This window comes from Macadamia integrifolia, chromosome 5, assembly GCF_013358625.1.
Source record: "Macadamia integrifolia cultivar HAES 741 chromosome 5, SCU_Mint_v3, whole genome shotgun sequence".
In the NCBI taxonomy this organism is placed as follows: domain Eukaryota; kingdom Viridiplantae; phylum Streptophyta; class Magnoliopsida; order Proteales; family Proteaceae; genus Macadamia; species Macadamia integrifolia.
In genome coordinates this window covers 41,951,330-41,971,525 of record NC_056561.1, presented here as the reverse complement: position 1 = coordinate 41,971,525, position 20,196 = coordinate 41,951,330, and the positions used below count along the sequence as shown (strand labels likewise).

The following is a 20,196-nucleotide window of genomic DNA, read 5'->3' as shown; positions in this document are numbered from 1 at the left end:
TTTTGCCTTACGACCATATACATAATGACCATCGCGCCTCTCGTCTAAGAGGTCATTCTTGCCCTGTAATAATATAACATCAATAGATAGAGAACTAATTGAAGACGGATTCTTACAAACATGTCAATTGAAAGGGTCAACTGCATAGCGGACAGGAGAGGCAATAAGAACACTTACGTATTACCTTCCTCGGCACGTTGCAAGCTGGTTTGGGTCATATGATTGAGTTTTTTTTTTTTTTTTTCAGTTTTGATAAACGCCATCTGATTGAGATTGATTACTAACAAAAGAAAAAAAAAAAATGGCACGCCATTAGAAACTTGGCAATATTATTGCTGAGTAATTAATTAACTAAAACTACAGCACCACCCACCATCATGATCCAAATTCATTATTCATTTATAAATTAATCAGGGAGGAGGGAAGAAGGAAGCGGGAAGATCGAGGTCTAGTAATTGGAGGACGACAGAGGCGGAGAGTACTACCACTAGAAAGAGAAATATCTCTCGATCACAGGACCGGATTATTGGGGGTGATCGAGCTAGAGTTAAGAGCTAGATAGAGGACCACATCAGCAAACACCGAGACAACCGGAGGAGGACGGTGAAACGGAGAGAGAGAGAGAGAGATGGAGACGGCAAATAAGCCAGCGAGACTGGTCAGCCGCCGGTTGTCGTCATCGTCATTCCGGCTTCACTCACCCAGCCTCAACAGCATCCGCCTGCGTCGCATCTTCGACATCTTCGACAAGAACGGGGACGGCGTGATCTCAGTGGCCGAGCTAAACCTAGCCCTGGAACTTCTCGGCTTGGAAACCGAACCCACGGAGATTGAATACATGGTACGCTCTTATATAAGGCCCGGCAACACTGGCCTCGCCTTCGATGACTTCGTGTCCTTGCACCAGTCGCTCGACGAGACCTTCTTTGGGAACAACAACGACGAGGACCACGATCTTCTTGAGCACGCTGACGACGACAATACATCTGGTGGTGGCGGCGGATCTAGTAGCCCGCAGGAGGAGGCGGATCTGACGGAGGCCTTCAAGGTTTTTGACGAGGACGGCGACGGTTTCATCTCGGCCCAGGAGTTGCAGGAGGTCCTCAGGAAACTCGGGATGCCGGAAGGTGGAGACATCTGTCGAGTTGAGAAGATGATCTTCTCCGTTGACCGCAATCTGGACGGACGCGTGGATTTCCATGAATTCAAAGACATGATGCACAGTGTGATGGTTCGTAGCTAGTTGGCCACCTCTTCAATCTACCATTCCCCTACCATTAATCGATCAATCCCCTTCCTCGTTCCTCCTCCAGTGTTAATCTATGCATGTACGAACACGGTGCACGGCCACCGATCAGCTATCATTCTACTTTTCTTTACTATTGTGTTTTTATCTATTTTCTCGCTCCCTTTCTTTCGGTAAATAATGTCTAACCAATGACAACAACATATTCCGACTCATAATCCCCTTATGCGACGTTTGGTTGCAAGGTAATTTAAGGCGAATTCTACCGAAAAAAAAAAGAAGGAAGATGTAATTAAGGTGAGGATTTGGGGATAGATTTTTCAAAAGTAGTGAAACTTAATAATCAAATAAGGTATAATTTGGAATAAATGATATTAAAAAAATAAAAAATAAAATGAGACCATTATCTATTGTTTCTTCAAAGGAACAGGCATTGCTTCATCAGCTGCAGAAACCTCCGGTGCTCTCCAAGGGATGAAATCTTTTCTTAACATTCTCAAGAAATGTACCATTCCATTCCATGGAGATTACTCCCCCTTATTTTGGACTGTTTGGGAGTTGCACAATTATAATATTAAGTAAGTTTATTAATTTTAATAATAGTGGAGAAATATCATATGTGATGCTTGTTAGGATGGATTTGTGTTGAGTTCAGTTGGTTAGGATAGTTGGGTTCAGTTGGTCATGATGGATTTGTGTAGTTATTGGAGTACCAACTGTTTTTTTTTTTTTAAATAAATCTGCTCTCTATGTCTCATATCTTCTCAACATTTGAATAAAAAACAAATTTGGATTAGGCTCTTAAAGTTGGTTTTTGTTGAGATTCTAGGCTATGTGATTCCAAACTAAATTACTTTAATCGATGTATGTATTTGTTGTGAGTGAGTGAGCATTTGTGATGGCTTTCATTTAAAATTTTACAAAGGCAAGCAAAGAAGTCTTAAATTATAATCAGATTCTCGGATTTGGATATTCAGTATCGGATAATAATATCCGATTACCGTTAAGATAAATTGATACGAATTTAATAGTGCTTTAGATATTCGGTTGGATAAATTGATTGAATTCGACTATCCCTCTATAGTCTATAAATCCAAAGTGGAAATGAATGACATAGTGTTAGGCTTGGGATTTGGATCCTCTCTAACAATTTATTCTCCAACCTCTCATATTTATGTAGTTTACGTAATCCAACACTTGAAGGCATGTAGCCCAAGATGATTGGGACGCAACCTCACGCATGCATGTGAGAGGTTAAAGAATCGTTGAAAAAGATCCCAATCTATTAAAACACACAAACAAGACTTAAGAGTAACACTTGATCAATTAGGATGCTTTTACTTTGGGAGGGTAACACCGAACTCTGTTTGCAGTTGTCATCCCCTTCGTTGGGGTTGAATTTTATTGGAGTAGGAAAAGAAATATAAATACAGATGAGTTTTTCCTTGAACAGTGTCAAGTAAGTGGGTGGGAAAAAAGTTGTGCATCACATCGCTTGACAATAATAAATGCATTTCATAAAGGTTGTTTGGTTTCTCACCGAGCATAGTCAAACACTCATATTTGTACTTAATTTGATAAAAAATACGTTTTCCACCTCTTTTTACCTATTCTTTTTTCTCCATTAGTCATACAAGGCCTCATTACTATAATAACTATTTTTTTTTTGTGAAAAAAGATGTGTGGTTCGGATGTTAAAACTTGCGAGGTTCATGAAATTCTTCTTTTTCCGTTTATTTATTGTAAACTTGATAAAAAATTAGTTTATAAAAATAATAATAGATGTAGTAAATTTCTTGACCCGCCCCGGGATTATGGCTATTGCTAGCCACCCCTTATATTTTGAAAAATTACACCCGCACCCCTAAAGGTTGATTGTGTTAATCAAATTTTAGTTGTGAAATATAAAAAACCATTTTGCTCTCATTACATTTTCAACCCAAACATAAGAAATCAGAAAATGATTTTAACCTTATGTATGTTATCCAAACGGGAAGAGGGAACCACCATTGAAACTCACTTTCGACCTCCCGAAGATGATCCGGGAAAGCCATAGGTTGCTGAAAAAGAGGTAAAGATTAATTAAGAAAGAGAACATGGGATCTCAATGACTCGCATGATCAAAGAATTCGAAAGGTTTATCCCAGTTGATGGAGATGTTGAGAGGGGGGAATGGGTTGGATTTATTTCCAACGACAATTCAAGTTCTTTTGCTTTAGTTATTGAAAATAGACCAAATGAAGAAAAGGAAGAGGACAACGACGGTGGTGAAGGAATGCATAGGTTATTCTTACAAAAAAACGCGCGTACCCCATTTTTGTTGGTAATGACTTGTTGGCCATGATATCTTAAAATAAATAAATCATATATTGAATAGTAAAAATGTCATCTCAATTAGCATGACAAAAATAGATGTTTTTTTGTTTGTGCAATAATCCCTTCGTTCAAAATGATGAAGCAAAAAAATAATTACAGAATTTCACAGATCCTTTGGAAAGGAAGATTCCCAAAACTCTCATCGGGGAAAGGATAATGCCCATTTTGAGACACAGTGGGCCATCCTATGCTCAGTTCTACTGACATATACAAAACTGCAGAAAGAAAATGATGCTTTCAAAAGCAAGATGTCCTGAACAATGGAAGAGATACTAGAATGAGGGGGTGGGAGAGGGAGAAAGGCACTTAATAAGAACTTGACAGTCTTAGAATAAGATAACATTTGAGATACCAATATGGAGAGCTGAGGAGAGAGCCAAGCGAGCAACCAATGCTTCACCTACCACAGTCGACATCAGAACAGAGTGATCTGAAGCAATTAATCGCACTTGCTTCATTGGATCAAAAATAACGTAACCAACACCCAAAGCTCTTGGTCAAGCGCCAGTTGCAGCATCCGAATAGATGAAAAACATCCCTTCAGAGGGAGTTGGAGTATCCGAACCAATAGCTTCTTGGGTCCTAGGAGGGGATAGACCCTCGATGAGCGACAAAACCTCATTAATATTCCAATTAACCGAATCCACTTAGGATCGAAAAGGAGGGATAGAGGTTCTAAAGTACCTTGTATTCTGCAGCTTCCAAATTTCCCACAAGGTCATAGCATGGGTAGCGAAGTATAGATTATGGTCCTTGAAGATTCTGGCACTCTTCCCCATCTCAAGACCCAATCCAAAAGTAGGAGATTTGGTTCACAAGTAACCCTTAAAGAGACAGCAGAGGCGAGCCACACCTGCTAGGCTAACGGACAGTATAAGAACGCATGCTCAATTGTTTCAACCTCAAGACCACATCCAAAATACACTTCTGAATCAACAACACATCGTTGCTTTAGGTTTGACATCACCCCAATAGCACCTAAGTAGGCATTTCGCAGGAAATATTTCACCTTTAGGGGGAATCTTGGAGTTCCACACAACTTTTCACACCTCTTTTGGTATAGATCTAGCTTTTTCTGCTGATTTGGATTTGCAAGGGGCGAGATGAGCACCCAATATGTATGCAGATTTAATAGAGAACATCCCATTTGGGTGGAGGCCCCAACATAGCTTGTTTGAAACCCCTTTAGAGCTAAGAGGGATTTGAAGGATACCCTCAATTTGTGCTGGAATAAAGAAAACCCTCACATCAAGAAAGGTTGTGTTGGAGGACTCAGTGGTGTTTGTTTTTTATTTTTTGTTATGACATGGGTGGCAAGTGGTAGGAATCGAGTTGTTTTGGGGGAGGATGGTGTTGTCTTTGGAGTTGATGGTTTGCTTCCTGCACTCATTATCAGAGTTGTTGTAGGAACCATTGAGTTTCTTCTCGGCGTCGTTGCCTCCAGCCTCTTGGGTAGTTGGTTTTGCTTTGGGCCGCAAGCATACTGTGACACTCAATGTCTGATTTGTGTTGGGCCACATGCATACTGTAATACTTCGTGTCTGGCATGCGTCGCTTTTATGCCAATTTGGACTCTACCCCTCTCTATCATGAAAGAGGAATTTCCACCAGTTATTGAAAGTTATGTTTACAACTGTATTTCCAGGGAAGTTATGGTTTTGCCCATCCCCTATCATGGAAGGTTTCGTTAATGACATGTACAATGGATTTGCCATGTTCCACTCCTTGGTTTCTTGTTTTGATAAACATTGAACCCTTGTGTGACTCATGTCTTCTATATGAATGAATTATTGTTTACCAAAAAAAAAAAAAGCCTTCAACTTTAGTAAATCCCATTGGCGATGCTCATCAATGTATCACTTACACAAATAATAAATGAATGATTTTTGGACCATACTTAACGAATTTAGTAATACCTTTGAAAACATAGTTCCCGATAATTAAGGGCTTAAAAGGTATACACATCGGATTCCCCAAAATGTTTCTTAAAAACTAGAAGAACCACCTTTCAGTTTAATCGAATAAGAAGCAAAAGGAAATAAGGTAACATATAATATCACACCATTGGTTTGAGAAATCTCTCTCCTCCTATTTTCTTTATTTCCATAGGGGTGAACCCCATTAAAAAATACATATTCCATTATTCCCTTATATTTATTTTTAATTTCCTTGTCAATGCAACCTACATCATGTGGGGTCCACTTTCACAAATTTTCCATCCATTTTTATCCTTCAAACGAACGAGGCCGTCACAATTGTTGAATTAAATTGGTGTTTCTTGTCCAGCCTTCTACTCAAAAAAATAAAAAATGTTATTCTTCAACCAATCGGAGCCTGAAAATGGAAAAGAGGAATGAGAGTCCCTATTTGGCATCGAAGCGGATAAATATGTGGACCAATAAAAAAAAAGTACAAAAGGCATAATAAGACAGAAGTCACGATTACGCAATGATTTTTATATGTTTCTATCTCTCTTCAAATTCAATTTTTTTCTTATTTTTTTAGGAAAGTTTATATATACCTCCCATGCACTTTGACCTAATTACATCTATCCCGTTGTACTTTGAAAATTACAAATAAACCTAGCCGAGCTAACACCTTGAGAGGCTTTAGAGGTTTGATCAGTTAAGTGGAGCCATTTTTACGTAATACCCATAGTACCATTCTATATTTTCTTCATCCTTCCATCAAACAAAAAATTATGAGATTAGGAAATTTACAAACATCTATCATCCTGAACTCTTTGTCTTCTCCGACAAGTAAAGATTTTTTGCAGTTATGTCTTCTCTGACGAGCAAAGGTCTTCTTCGACAATTGATGCCCTTAAATATGAAAACGATGATGCTCTAAGCTCTCCAATTTTTCTGTGGTTTTTCCCAATTTAGCTTATGAGGTGAAGGTGATGCCCTAAGCTCTCCAATCTATGGTTTTTTCCCCACTTTAGCTTCTCAAGCGACAGTTATGTCTCTCGCTATATCTCTTTCTTTTTTTTTCTTTTTTTTTTCCTGTTCATAATATTTTGATTATAGAGAGAACCAAATAACAATCCCATCAATTGTGAGTAACATTAGAAGAGCCTTAAGCTTAGAAAAAAGACCATGAAGCAACAATTGCATTAAAAAGAAGCACAAATGGAATTGAGACAGGAGGCACCAAAAGCCTTTGGAGCTAGAGCTGGGGTTTCGATCGTGATTCCTCCTGAGGTCGCAGGTGAAGGAGCAGTTGTTGATAGAATAGTAGGTGGAGTTTCGGTCGTGATTCCTCTTGAGATTACAAATACAATAGAAATCAATCACACTTTCGTCATTGTTAGAGAAACCCAATACAAAGCAACATAACATAAAGCTCACAGAGTCAATGGAGATAGAGTCAGATTTGTATAAAGGTATTTATGTACAGAAAAAATATAAAGGGCGATATATCTAATTTTTCCTATTTTCTATTGTCTTTTCTTAGCTTCCAAACATGGCCTCAGAGCGGAAAGGCACCGTCAAAACCCTAACGACGTTACGTCATCTGACTCGTCGTATAAATTCTTACGGTCCCTTCTGCTTCCCCTTGTGAAGTGCTACACCTTCAGTTTCTAATTTCTACTCTCTGCTTCCTCGGACTTCGACGTTCCAGGTTCCCTCCAAAAAAAAAAGGAAAAAAGGAAAAAGGTACGGTCATCTGAGATTCAAGACTTTTGTTATGCTGAGTTCCTTTGTCTTCTTTCCATTTGCCTTCCTTTACCCTCTATTTAACAGGTCTATCTCAACTATCAGACTGCGTTTATTTCTCTTGACGCGTTATCGTTTGGAATGAGTTTTCTTATTCTTTTGTTTAGGGTTCCAACTTCCATATAGAACATTGCGTATTTCTCGTGCTTTAGGGTTTCCGAGCGAGAGATGAATCAGAAATTCAGTTTCTTCTTTTACGGTCCCCTCAGCCCTCATCCCCCATCCACATTGATTCGTGCCTAGATTAGGGTTTTCTCCCAGGCACACAATACTCTCCGTTTTGTTTTCCCAAATGAGCTTTGTTGGTTTAGGCTAGGATTTCTCGGTCACAAAAATCGGTGCGTTTCAGTTTTTGCTCTTTGTTTCAGGTTTTACATTTGAAGCTCCGGAATATTGGCTGAGAGATCTGGTTTGCGTTTTTGTTACTTTTTCAAGTTATTGTTTTCCTCCGATACATGGAGTCCGAAGTTTGTGTGGACAAAACTAGGAATGGCGAGGACCCGTTACGGGAAAAAGCTCCCCTGGCGACGATTAACGTCATGAAAGATAAGAATGTTGAACAATCAAAATTAGAAGTGGCTGATGGCAAAGCTACTCTTGGGCCAATTACACCTGATGCGGACACAGAGAATGTAGAAGTTATGGTTGATTCCAAGTCCCCTCTGAGTTGGGTCTCATCTTCCCCAAGAACTGATGAGGTAACAGGTTCTGACCGTAGCCCAAGGACGCCGGAGGAAGGTGTTTTTGACCCATTTGCTCCGGGCCCAGATGAGTTGATGTTAGCCCCCCGGTGTAAGAAATTCTTGGGGGAGTCCCGGAACCAAGTATTGAGAAGGCTGAATTTTGATTCTTCAATTAGGCCTACGGAAATTGCAAAAGTAGTAAACGGAGTGGAGGAATCTACTTCACAAGAACAGATATTCATGGAGAGGGTTTATGAATCCATTTTGGAAGCTATTGTGTCACAGCAGGTGGAGGCCCTTGAGGGAGCTATTGCAGAGACGACCCTGCCTCTGGATACAGATTGTGACGGTTTTAGGACACCAAAATCTTTACCTCTTTTGAATGGTGTTGCCGAGACCTGCCCAGCTGCACCTATAAAGCCCGCGGGGAAGTCGAGGGCTATTGATAAAGGGTTGTGTCGGAAGCTTGAATTTTGAAGTAACTTTGCTGGAAGAATTCGCCATAGCTCTACAGCAATCTGAAGTCCCGAGTCCTCCTGACTTTGATGGTAAGCCCCCGTCTGTACATTGCTACACTTAACCTCAAAACGTTATGACCGTTTTTGAATTAAATAGTCTTTCTTCAGTGCTGGATATTTTTCGATGGGTTAATTGTTCTTGGTCCCGGGTTTTGTATCATGGCCATCTAGATTATTGTATTATTGTAAATTTTATTTTGGATTATAATGAAATTTTAGTTCTGGATGTAAAAAGATTTTGATTATTGATAATGGAGAATTTCGTGCCAGTCCAAATTCTATTTCCAAAGATAAATACATTTTGGTTGTTGCAAGAGGGTATTATTAAAACACAAAAACACTGTAATGATGCTTGTCCTGAAAGTTGGAATGCTGTAGATGGTTATTCAAAGAAAACCATGGTTCAAAATTGAGTGAAACAAAATTTCGTACCTTGAGAGACACTTGATTACTTCACATGAGGCCCCTTTTATCTTATTTGACTTGAACCTCCTTTGGCAAAAATTCAAACCTGGAGGAAAACTTGTTTACTTCCTTTGACGGCCATCATATTTTAGCCCAAGCTATTTGCAGGTTTCAATTTTTTCATAATGTAGTTACTAGTTACTGAATTCCAACCCACCCCCGCCTTATCATCTGTGTTTGCATAGATAAACTCTCTGGTTGGGCACGAAACGGGAATCTATCACGCCAAATTTGAGGGAAGGATATAAGCCATATCTGCAAAGTGCTAACAATACTGGTGGCCCGGTTTTCAGTTTAAGCACCAGATTTTGGAAAGTTTATAAGTTGGTTATATGCAATATATTCTAGTACCAGCCCTTTAAACTTCCTTAAATCTGGTACAAGTCACCATGATATCTTCTGGTACAGTCACAAAGGGGCTGGACTATGTTCACATCTGATGGTACACCTCACCACAATATTTTATTTTTTTCGTAAACCTCATCGCAAGATCAGGATTGGCTTTCTTTGGATTGAACAAACTTTTATTTTCTAAACTTTCAAATTTCATATGTAATCCATGCATGGTTTGCCACTGACATATGTTCCTTCTAGCTTTGAACGCAAATAGCAGATTTTTTAAGTTGTAATTTTTTTTTTAATGGTATATTGTCCTAAAAAAGTAAGTGGGGGAGATAGAGAGAGATTTTGATTCTAATATTTTTTTTTTATTCTTTTTAACAAGTGATCACTATTTGACACGAATACTATGATAGCCTAGTGGTGGTAGCTTCGGCTTATGGAGCCGACACCCAGGGGAGGAGGTCGTGGGATCGAATCCTGTCATATGTATTGTGTGAGTGTGTGTGTGTGTGTGTTTTCTTATTTATGTGTGAATTAGACGCACGGTCTTAGGTTTGATTCTCCATCTGTGCATTTGCGAAGATCATGGCGGTATGTTGGCAAAAAAAAAAAAAAAAAAAAAAAAGGCAGGGAAGGTCCATAAAGATTTCTCAATTTTGAAATGTATCTAATCCTTGGGTAGTGAAAAAAAGTGGAGACAAAACTGCAAAGTAACATCATCCATTATTTTTTGGGTTGGTGGTATGTACAATAATAGAGATCAGATGGTCAAACCTCTCTTCTTCTTTTTTTTTCTTTCCCCAGTAAGTAGAGATAGTCAAACTTAATATGTATCGAATAACAATTAAGTTTCAAAATATTGTTCTATGCAAAAAGGAATATGTCAATACACAGATAAATAATTGAGTCAAAGGGTATTATCTTGGTTTCATATTATTATTATTCATATAATATAGAATATTTGAAAAATACTTTCCAGCATAAGAAAGATAGAACATACTATCTTTGAGTTCTGATGCTACACCACTACTCAATACTTAAGTGAATCAACCCTACTCTCCTACTAATCAAAGGCTTCCACCTCAAGCATTTGACAAAATCAAAGTTTGAAAGCAGCATAAGCGGGTTCTAACTTTTATCTAATAGCATAACATAAGGATGCAGTTCTTAAATTGTATCACCCAAAACCTCGCTAATTGATATTTACCGTGCTTCTTCTATTAGTTAAATCCTTTTTTTTTTTGGTAGAAAGTTAAATCCTTAGATATTGACAATTTATTACTCCTAAATGTGGCAACTTAGACGATCAGTCCAAATCCACGAAGGCCTTCAACCACAGCCTTCACCAAAAGAGACCTCAAAATTCTTTTGGTATAAGACCTTAAAACTCAAGAGGGGATGATAATTTAACCGTTTTCACTTCTCGTCCTCTCTCATACTTCCAAGTGATTCGCTGTTTCCTCCATATGTGGGCTCCATATCTTAGATTCTTTTGATGTGGAGAGTCGGTAACCGTCAGATTCATTTATCGAATTCGGTATATTAACTTCCCTAGGGAAATTTAACTATACTATTTTGCGCTTGTTCCATTTGCGTTCTCTCTCTCTCTCGATTGAGACTTCCATTTCCTACGTTGTTACTAAAGAGAGGGAACAGAAAATAGGAAGAAGCCGACGACGAAATTTCATCCTTGCTTTCACATTGACGGAGTAAGAAATGCTTGATCTCCTCCGCATTTCCTTTGTCATTCCACAGACGTATCCTTTCTTCAAAAACTTCTTCCTCGAATCTCCTGAAGGAATTTTACATGTCCTGTTATCCATTTATATTAATGTTTGTTGTTATTCCATTCTTTAAGTAACATATGAGAGAGAGAGAGAGAGAGAGAGAGAGAGATTATCACTTTCTTTTCATCTCATTTGTCACCGATGATCTATCTGAGACACCGAACATACAAAATATTCTGTAGTTTGACTGATAATATAATGCAAGAAGCTTAATTTATCGCATTACTTTTTCTTCTGAATTTTAACCACTCATAGCTGTGGCCTGTGGGAGCCAAAGCTTACGCATTCTGATTTACTTGTTCTCTTGTTTTCGCTTTTCATTTTGCAACGATGAAATGTACGTTCAAATAGTTTTACGCTGGTCACACATTTTTAGGGGTTTGCGTTTCTCAGACCATTTTCTTGTAGAAAGTTTGATGTTTTGTTTGTAAATATGCATTTTCACCTGATGCATTATATATCTATGTTGCTCCTCGACCCCTCTATTTCAGAGCATAAGATGTCGGATCCTGTAGAAGATGCTGATTCTGAATCTCTAATGGAGAAGATTGCTCAAAAGATTCAAAGGCACGATGACTCTTCTTCTTCTTCATCGGTTTCGGAAAGCAAAAAATACTTGCTATCAAGAAAGAATCGCTTGTTCTGCAGGCAAAAACCTGTTCATGCCGTCCTCGGTGGAGGAAAGTGTAATCTTTACACTCTTTATCCTCTACATATATCTCTTTTAATTTTTCATGTCTTATTGCATTCTACTACGTCTTATTTCATGTGTCTAGACTGCCACATGCATTATACTCTTTATGTAATTTAATTTTCTAATAATGCAAGGGTTATATATAGATACTGTTTATTTCATGCTTTCTCTTGCAAATTGGCTTGATGCAGCCTCAGCCTAGGGTTCAATAACCCAAATTATAGGTTGCTATATAGAAGTTTGGATCCCTTTTCTGTCATGAGTAAACAGAAATAACGACATCTTACCCCAAAAAAAAATAAAACAGAAATAACGACAAAGGGGTAATAGTTTAAGAGAGATGGGTAAAAGTGGAACTTGATAATGAAAGGATAGAAATAGAAACAAGGATCAATACTATGGCTCCTTTTGTAATATCAGAAATGAAGGGAACTAATGGTAATACTGAAGAAGTGGTCGTCTTCTCCAAATTACAAGAGCAGAAGACCAGCTTGACTTCTAGAGTGTGAACTTCAAAGACCTTTGTGGAGGGCTTTCGGTAATAATACCTCACACAGATGCCTAATGATTGCAAGTAACAATCATGCCACACGACTAGCTAAGTGAAATAAGACTGGTGATTTAGCCTTGATGGAAGAGAGAGTGACAGGATTGTTTGCAAAGTTCAACCTTATAGCATGGGTGACATTAAGGCACAATCTTCCAGAGATTAGGTTGCCTAAGGCTATGTTTGGTAAACAAGAAAAGAAAAGAAAATAAATCAGTACAAAAGATACAATAACACAAAAAAGAATGATTACAAAATAATTTCAGGTCCAACTGATCAGGGATGAAGGAGTCGAAGGACCAGCTTCCTAAACGAGCATCAGCCAACAGGAACGTTGGTATGGACTAATATAAATCAACAGAAAATCAAGGGGATTGGGCAAAAGAATTGATAACAGAAAGAGAGAAGGAAACAAGAAAATTGATGGGCACAAGGCTTACCGGAAGAGGGGGGAGGGGGGTGAGAGGAATCCTATCACAGAAAGAAAGGAAAAGAGAAAGAGCAGCACACACACACACACACACACCACCACACCGCCATGAATAAACTTCTACACCTATTCAATTTCCAATCTCCAAATCTGCTTCATTTTATGGTTACATGAATATAAATATAAATATAAATATAAGCAAAGACTCCCATTCTCACCAAAGTAAACAAGGAAACTAAATAACAATACAATCTCCTACGCATATCCAACTTCCGTAACATTAAAAGAATACAGAAAATTTACCATAGAATCCCAAGCCACTACTATTGTGTAACTGCATCATGGCTCCAACAAGTCACAGTACAACATATATATATATATATATATATGAAAAAAATTAAAAAATTCTCATTCCAATCTACTGTATATCAATGGTAACAACACACATAACTACCTAGTCCTCATTGGTATCTGAAAACAAGATTTGATACTCAATTGGACTCAATCTCCCATTGCTGATCTATGACTTAGCAAGCATATAAATTTACAAAATAAACCAAATGAAAGATAAATTCCTAAATATCGCTCAATAGGCCATAACCCAGGTTTGGAATTGGTTCTTTGTGGCCTGAGTTTCCAGACTGGGTTATGTTGGTTCAGCCATGGAAGTCTAACTGAATCAAGATGGCTGGAATTTCTTGGTTAACATTTGACTGGCAAGTGGAGATTTATTTTGATGATTATGATTGTCAGTTGTGCGACTTTATTTTTACATTCAGTGTTGTTCACCTTGTTTTGTGGAGTGAATCCACATGTTTGAACTGTTCAGCCATCCCTTATCTGGAAAGGAGCAATTCTAGGTAGTCACAGTAGTACAAATGTAAGCATTCATTTTGACAGGTTTTTACCTGTCAAATTCATGGATTGATATTGCACTGCTGACTCAGTGGAGATCATTAGGGTTGTTAGAATAGTGTTATTCCGTTTCTTACATTTACTATTTATCAGTGGAGATCATTAAGGTTGTTAGAATAGTGTTATTCCGTTTCTTGCATTTACTATTTATCAACTTGTTTTGTGGAGGGAATTGGCTGTCGACCTTTCAAGTAAAAATTCTGCTCATGTCCTGTTGCTAATTTAAACGAATTGACTGCAGTCCTTGTTTTTCTTGATGGTAATTAATTGTTTGTTCGGTGTTCAGCTGCTGATATTAAACTTGGGAGAAACAAGCAGATATCAGCCTGCATAGTTGCTGGTGTGACAATCATTTGGCTTCCCTTTGAGTGGATGGGCTATCACTTGCTTACTTTTGCTTGCCATTCTCTTCTCCAATCGCTTGCAACATTGTTCATCTGGTCCTATTTCTCTTCATTTATTAACAAGTTAGTTTCATTCCCTTGGTTCTTTTCATTTGGTTAATGGTTTTATTGTATATTTACTTTTGCTCTTTACCTGATATCAGCTACAGTGCTATTTGTTTCTATTTGGTTTTAGGCTAGCATTCTGGGAAAGGGTAAAACATTTTTGAAAATGTGGCACTCGGTTGTAATTTTTCTTCTACTTAGTTTGTTGTAAGCCAAAATTAATGCTTCTTTCCCTTCTTTTTTTGAATAGATATTTGATAAACTCTAAATAGGGATTTTCCAATTGAAAATCTGCAACTCATGTCTATGTATTCATTTGATCACCACTATTAATCCAATATCTCAGAAGGGAGATTGCCCATACCTCACAGAAAATCGCTCAACTGTCTTAAATATTACTTATTTTGTTTCCATTGGTGTGTACTTGTCTAAAGAATGGAAAATTTGCACTTCTTTTTGGGTTTGTACATCGTTAAAAGTTATCATTCTAAATTGAATCTGGTTGACCAAAATTGCATCAACATCATTTTTCCAAGTTTCTACCCTTGTGGGTCCTTTATGTCAGTTCATCTGTCGTCCGATTCCAAAATTTCAAACATGTTATACATGAAACCCAATTACAGCAAGTTCAATGAATTAAAACTCAACAGAAAGTAAGTTGTATAGAACCCAGTTACAACCAACAACAATTTTCATGAAACTGGTAGAGTTAATAAAATCACTTTTATGAGCACTTCTCAGAGTTGATACATACAATTGGAAAGCCAGAAGGCCCAGTAATGCACAACCAAGTCTCAAAGATGAAGAGGAAGAAAAACCAAACAAATATTCCATTACAAACACAAGAAGTTCTCAAAGATTATGGTTCTCTCTTACAAAAACAATAGGCTTTTTTTTTTTTTTTAATAGGTAGGGAGGGGAAGTAGATAACAGCCAGGAGGCTCGAACTCGAGACCTCCTAGTGAGCATGGGCTTTTTATGCACCATAGCTCATCAACTGCACTAGGCAGTTGCTGATACAAGAACAAATAGTTGTGGAAGAAATTTATCCAATTACCATGAAAGAACAACAATATTGAAGGAGGTGGCTAAAAAACAGAAAGGAAAAAAAAAAATACCAGCTTTCTTTGCTGATGAATCTGTGAGATTTGTACCCCAGCTTACCTATAGGAGGGGCGATGAAAGAAGAAAGAAGATAAAAGGAGGAAAAGAAAAGGCATATATGGTCATAACCATCATTTTTAGCCCTAGCTAAATGCTAATTAGAATTCCATGAACAAACTAATCAGGCTCTCTCTTTCATATACGCAGTGATGGTTGTCTTAATGAGGACAGCCATTTGTACCACCCCATCTTACTAGTGGTAATGCAGCAGATTTAAGGGTTTGGGTCTAACTTGTGGTAATGTTGCTGTGTTGAAGGGTCTGGCTTTGGTGGTAGGGAAGAAATGGGTTCTCTAGTATCAATATGTATATATATGAAAACTAACTAAAGAGTAAAACAAGCAGACAGCTTAAAGGACTGCTTATTATTGGTAATAACTAATAAGCTATAAGCAAATAAGCAATGCTAACCCCTGCCTTAGTAAAACAGCTACATCAGTAATTTTGTTTTTCATTTTTAATTTAAATATCCTATCAACTAGCTAAGTTATATGATTCTACTTAGGGTTGATGCTTTTTTAGGTTTCAAAAATGTTGTAGTTACCATTACAAATTTTATCCAAATATGGAACACAAGTTGCTTAGCATGCGGCAAAGCAAGACCATTACACAAAATGACTTACCTGAATGGAACCTCCTAATTAAATGGGTCAATGAGTTGAAGAAACATGATTCAAACATTATTGAAAGTTGCTTTCAAGTTAGCACAACACAACTTTGAATTGTATGAAATAGCAAATTGGGGGCTGAGGTTTGACAGATTCGATGTAAAATTACCCATTTGTTCAGTGTCCGTTTCATGTTCATCCAAAACAACCCAAACCCAGAAGTAATTAAACCAGATACTGAGTTAGTGAGTCAATTTGTGTCAGTTGGCAGGTTGTGGAGTATTGCCACCCCTACATGAACACATTTTGGTAGTTTACTGAGCCATCTCAAGAAAAATAAAATAATTAATTTGCTAGTCACTTTCTGAATGTAATATCAATACTATTTTTTCTTTTAATTGGGAGTCAGGTCACCACCTAAGTTCCCTGAGGTTATATTACCAGAAGATATTTTTGTGAGTATTGCACTGTAATTGAGGCATGAATGCAATCGGGCCTGTGCAACCTTCAGGGAAGTAGCTTCAGGAAAGGACTTGAAGAAATTCCTCACGGTACAGCATATACTTCTATCTTGTAGGAAAAGTATTTGTTTCTTCTTTCTTATTTATCAACTAAGGCAAAAAGCGATGTGCAGGTCACTTGCTGTGTTGGGTTTTCTCTGTTGTTGGCAGTTGGTTCAATTTCTTAACGCTCTTCTACATAGGTGAGTTTTGTTCCATGACTACACAAACTCTCCTTTACATTGCAGATGCTAAGCTCATTAACCTTAAAAACCAAGAACATAAAACGATCAAAATTTCAAAAGTAGAAAGGTATACTAAATCGCAAAACCCAACAGAGAAAAATCAAGAAGCTGAATCATAACCTCCCTCCAATTAAGCCCCTTGAAAGCCTCAGACCCAGACAAATACATGAAAAATAAACAGCCGAATAAACAATAGAAGTAATGAATCTATGATCATCAAAAAATTTCTATCCATCCTCTGAAATCGTTGAGACAAGAAGCCTATTAAGAATTAATGACCCTATATGGTTAGGTCTCTCCTTATCTAAAACTTTTTCTATTCTGTTCCATGAACTCTAATGAATATTTATTGTAAGGGAGAAATAGGAGTTGCCTCTTATAGGCTTCATCATAAACTCCCCCCCCCCCCCCCTCCCCACCTGCCAGCTATGTTCCAGTGAGGTTTGATGCTCCCGTCCCCTAGCTTTTCGAGTCTCTCAATTTTTCTTTTCTCCTTCTGTGGGTTCTTTTTTTTTTTTGGATGATGGGGGATGTTGAGATAAGAGGATGGACTGTTGAGTTTTGCTCTCCTAAAAGTCTAGGGTAGTGGAACCCTCCATTATTCTATGCTGCTATGGTGGCAACTAGTGAGGCTAAAGTTAGATGCCACCAATATAAGACTCGAATCATCAACTTCATTTCAACTTTGCACAGCATTTGGTACAAAAATTGGAGAAATGATAAGGAATTACGAAATATATACTTGTTTGGACCTGTGGCTGTGCAACATATCCAGAAAGCAAACAAAGACAGAGACACATTTCTGAACTGGAAAATGTCAAAGACCCAGAACAGACTTCCAGTCCAAGCCAAGATCTAGAGTGTAAGGCCACAAAATTCCTTTGTAGTACATGCCCACTTTGCTACCCTCTGGACAGCTTCAAGTTAGATCCCGTTCCTTGTCTTCAGCCTTCAGACACCCTTCTATTTCTTTCCTCTCAAATGGTCCAACAAATGGCATAAGGAATCATACTCCAAATTACTTCGGCCTTTGGAGATTAGACAACATCTGTGCATTTTATAAAAAGGAATTTCAGTCTTGGGGGAGGGACCCAACCATAATCAAATAAAAAGGCCAGATTATACTTCACGAATTGACATAATTCTAGACCACATCTTCATAGCCATACATTACATCTACTGGCCAAACTGACACCTCTACTCTTAAATTGGTCTAGAATTAGACGTTCTTAAGTGACAGCCCATAAGTAAAAACTCCAATTCTTGGAGGAACATTAGATTCCATATTACAGCTGTCTTTAATTTCAGAATATTCCCTTCTTAACAGAAAACTCACCTTTCACACTAATTTCCATCTCGTTCTGTCTCTATGGAGGAGGAGTCTATACAGATATTTTGTAATCTTTGAAGAAGATCTGCACACTGGTCCAGTTCATGATCCAAAAGTTTCTAAACAGAGGCACCAGTACTTATACCCATGCTCTATCTCTAAGACCTGATTTGTCATTGGATTCTTTTGAGTAGACAAACTGTATAATCTCCCATATAGCTCACACAACCTTGCCTGTGGCAGTCATTCATCCTCCCAAACTTCAAACATTCCCCAGAACAAAAGAACAATTTGCTAAAAGATCTCCATGCAGCTAGATAATATTATTCTATACTGAAACACCAAGAGGTTCTCTAGCTTGTTTAGGTGCCCAGTTACCACAAGAGAGTCTATAGTTGCAAAAAAATAACTTCCTTCCATGAGACAAACCCTCATTGCTCAATTTTCACAGCCAGTTTGTTAATAAAGCCTTATTTATAAAATTTGGATGACAGACTCCTAGGCATCTCAACCTTCTAGGCTAAGACACGAACTCCAACTTACCAAATTAAAGCGGCACCTCTTTTTCCTGTCTTCCACTCCTTCCCGTATGAAATCTCTAATGATCTTCTCCATTTTTCTGACACCTCAGAGGGGCAAGCAGAATTGACATAAGATAAACTGGGGCCCTATTAAGAGTACTCCTTGTGAGAGTCACTCTACCATCCGAAGGCAGATGTCTCTTTTTCCATATTGGTAGGCTTTCTCCATCCTTTCTAATGTAGAGTTCCACATTTCTGAAGATCTTCTGTTGATGGAGTAACCTGTGGAGTCTTATTTGAGAATACTGAAAAGACATCCTTCTAAGATCTCATTAACATTGTCCAATACGACCCAAGAGAGTGATCCCATTTTTGTTAAGATTTGGGTTGTTGGGAGAATTCCCAAAGGGTTGATGGGATTCTATAAGCCTAAAGGATTAGGTTTAGAAACTGAGATTAAAACCAGAACCATGGTGAAGGGATATAGATCACATTCAAGAGAAATTAATTATCTGATGATCAGAAATTCAGATTTAAGGGCACAACCTTGGTCGACGGTCTGAATTATAGAGGAGAACAACTCCTCAAAAGATGAGTCTGATCCAATGGTCTAATCTATATTTATAAAGATATTCTTTTAGGGATAGGATTCTTTTAAAACATAATGGCAGAATTGACTACTGATAGAAGATCATAATGAATTCAAAGCAGTAATCAAAAGTGCACTAAAACAACAACAGATTTTAGCAATAATATAAGGATACATCGAAAATTAATTCTGATCTCAAAGTTAGAGAAGAACTAGGACTCTAACTTGAAGTAGGACTCTAAACGGCAGCAAGATCAAACTTTGAAACTGTGGGTATGTTTAGAATACTATCCAATTACCAATTATGGAACCAGATTTAAAATCTCAGATGGAAAATGGAGAAATAAATAGCTAACAAGTAAGGTATGCACATGAACAGAATTGGACATGAAGGTGCTACAGAAGCTTCCAAAGTACTTGTGTGTGTGCATACATCAAGATGAATTCTGATTTGGTTTCTTTTTCTTACTCTGGGTTCCAGTGTTTGTGTTGCTGCATACAGTGCCACTGCTGTATGAGAAGCATGAGGATCATGTGGATACTTTTGCTAAGAAAGCAATGGTAGAAATCAATAAGCAATATGCAGTATTGGACATGAAGGTGCTACAGAAGCTTCCAAGGTGCCCCTTTAACAGCAAGGATAACAAGCAGCACTGAAGATTAAGTCACAAAGCAACAACAGCCTCTGCAGAGCTAATCCTCTGTCATTGCGATTTTTCTGCCCTCCATATTTGGCTTCCTGGATAGTCTACTGCCATAATTATTATATACTGTAGTCTTTTATCCAAAGGCCATGGGCAGTGATCATAGTCCCCCTCCCCCCTGCTCCACTTCCTTTTTCCTCTTTGAGCCCCATACTGTTTGCTCTCTTGGTTTCTTTGTAGAGAAGTGGAAAACTTTCCTGATTTTGGACATGACTTGAAGTGTGAGAGGCCAGTTTATCAAAATTTTGTGATGAGGCTAAAATTTGCATCCTGTGAGAGGCTTGCTATTAGAAGGGCATGGAAATTGTATTTTCAGGCCATAAAATTTCTCTTATTTGTATTTTTGGGGGTTTGCCTTTTGCAAT

The 20,196-nt window shown here is 38.0% G+C and overlaps 2 protein-coding genes and 1 pseudogene across 2 annotated transcripts; all 3 read left to right on the top strand.

Annotated features, from left to right (window-relative positions):
• Positions 1-386: 386 nt before the first annotated feature.
• On the top strand, positions 387-1,379 carry LOC122078866 (calcium-binding protein CML42-like). Its single transcript, XM_042645046.1, has one exon. It carries the CDS (start codon positions 629-631, stop codon positions 1,241-1,243), a length of 615 nt encoding a protein of 204 aa, XP_042500980.1. The 5' UTR covers positions 387-628; the 3' UTR covers positions 1,244-1,379.
• A 5,561-nt stretch (positions 1,380-6,940) lies between these two features.
• Positions 6,941-8,811, top strand: LOC122079631 (unknown protein 1-like). The gene is made up of 2 exons (XM_042646258.1): positions 6,941-7,281; positions 7,710-8,811. Exon 2 carries the CDS (start codon positions 7,797-7,799, stop codon positions 8,499-8,501), a length of 705 nt encoding a protein of 234 aa, XP_042502192.1. The 5' UTR covers positions 6,941-7,281; positions 7,710-7,796; the 3' UTR covers positions 8,502-8,811.
• A 1,169-nt stretch (positions 8,812-9,980) lies between these two features.
• On the top strand, positions 9,981-20,171 carry LOC122079633 (annotated as a pseudogene).
• The last annotated feature ends 25 nt before the right edge of the window (positions 20,172-20,196 follow it).

Excerpts from the sequence above, each read along its gene's own strand:
- LOC122078866 (XM_042645046.1), top strand. The coding sequence starts at position 629 with ATGGAGACGGCAAATAAGCCAGCGAGACTGGTCAGCCGCCGGTTGTCG.
- LOC122079631 (XM_042646258.1), top strand. The coding sequence starts at position 7,797 with ATGGAGTCCGAAGTTTGTGTGGACAAAACTAGGAATGGCGAGGACCCG.